This window comes from Etheostoma cragini, chromosome 23 (assembly GCF_013103735.1).
Source record: "Etheostoma cragini isolate CJK2018 chromosome 23, CSU_Ecrag_1.0, whole genome shotgun sequence".
NCBI classification, from domain to species: domain Eukaryota; kingdom Metazoa; phylum Chordata; class Actinopteri; order Perciformes; family Percidae; genus Etheostoma; species Etheostoma cragini.
In genome coordinates, this window is record NC_048429.1 from 678,042 (window position 1) to 679,494 (window position 1,453).

A 1,453-nucleotide genomic window follows, 5' to 3' on the forward strand; every position below is an offset into this window, starting at 1 on the left:
TGGATGTTTCCATTAGTGCACGTAGAGGACCTTGTACTTTCCCCCTAATAAATTATTAAAGTATTATTATTAAATTGGGTAGAAATCAAGTGTCTTTAAATAAATAAATCAAATAAATGTTTAATTAAATATTTTATATTAACAGTATTGTTGTTGTGTTATTGGATGTTGTTGTGTAGACTGCAAAATAATAACACAAGTAATACACGTTAAAAAAAAAACATGTGTACAAGAATGAATAAGCGGATTTGGGCATATTTTACAAAAGATGGCGTCTTCCATGATCTGCATTGAACGCAGCATCACGTAGCATCACGTTTTTACGTCATTACGTCACTCCCCAGCCCAGCCCTTCTTCTGTATGCGTTCCAGCTTCAGCCCTGAATCCCAGACATCATGGTGAGCTTTAACATGTTTTTACTGTTTTATAAGCCGTAAAGAAACACAAGTTTCACCTCTACAAGTAGCTTAACTCGCAGATAGTCTGTTAAAATCCTTAACACGCTCCGGAAGTGTTGTTCGTAGCGTCCCTTTAGCTTTCTGTTAGCTAGCGGTGCTAACCCGTTGAGCACGCACATGGACGCTATGAATGCGCTAACGGCTAAGCTAACAGCATCAACGTTATTGTTTGTATTAATTTGTTTTAAAATGACTGGTGATGCTGTCGGGTCTGCCACAGCTAATAAAATGTCAGCTGTTGTGTTGCAGGGTGTATTTGTCAGAGACTGCGTGTTCTTGTTGTTCTCTCGTTAGCCTGTTAGCATGCTGCGTTAGCATGCTGCGTTAGCTTGTCATTCGGGCTTTGTGGCTGTCAACGATTACAGACAATAAATAGAAAAACAATTAAAAATACAATGCGAGTCAAACTACACTTAGCCTAGACTTCCAACTGACTTTAACTACAGCTTTGATTATCAGAAGTTTTAATGTTTTTTTATTTATTTGTGAATATTTGTGCATTTGGAAGCTTCTAGCGGTTTCTACATCTACGATGATGCAGGGCTCTGCTGCTGCGTTCACTGCCGCTCGGAATTAATAGTTTCGTCTAAGCAAAAGTGTGCTCCAAGATATAATAGAACTGTATCTATCCCGAGGAAAATGGTTCTGTAGCAAATTATCAATAAAGGTTCACGTCAAATCCAAAAAAAGGTTACTTTTAATCATACATTTGTCATTTTATTACACGTTTGCGCAATCAAATGTAAGTTGTCGTCCCTTCTTCATGCTACACACACTTTTAATTTAAATATATACTGTTCATATAAATGTTCTGAGACACATATATAAACAGTATATATATTTAAGTGAGCTATATGAGTGCCCTAAACCCAAAGTATTATCGATAATAAAATACAAGTTAAATCCAGGTAGTACATTTTAAGGCAACAAATGTGTCTTCAGCATCACTGAGATATAAACAGAGTAGGACATCCTAACCGGGCTAGTGGATCAG

The 1,453-nt window shown here is 36.9% G+C and overlaps 1 protein-coding gene across 1 annotated transcript in view; it reads left to right on the forward strand.

Annotated features, from left to right (window-relative positions):
• Positions 1 to 192: 192 nt before the first annotated feature.
• LOC117939054 (T-complex protein 1 subunit beta-like) overlaps positions 193 to 1,453 on the forward strand; it is an 11,365-nt gene continuing 10,104 nt past the window's right edge. The window contains exon 1 of the mRNA XM_034864097.1: positions 193 to 399. Within this exon, the coding sequence (XP_034719988.1) occupies positions 397 to 399 (3 nt within the window). The 5' untranslated portion in view covers positions 193 to 396. The remainder of the gene's footprint in view (positions 400 to 1,453) is intronic.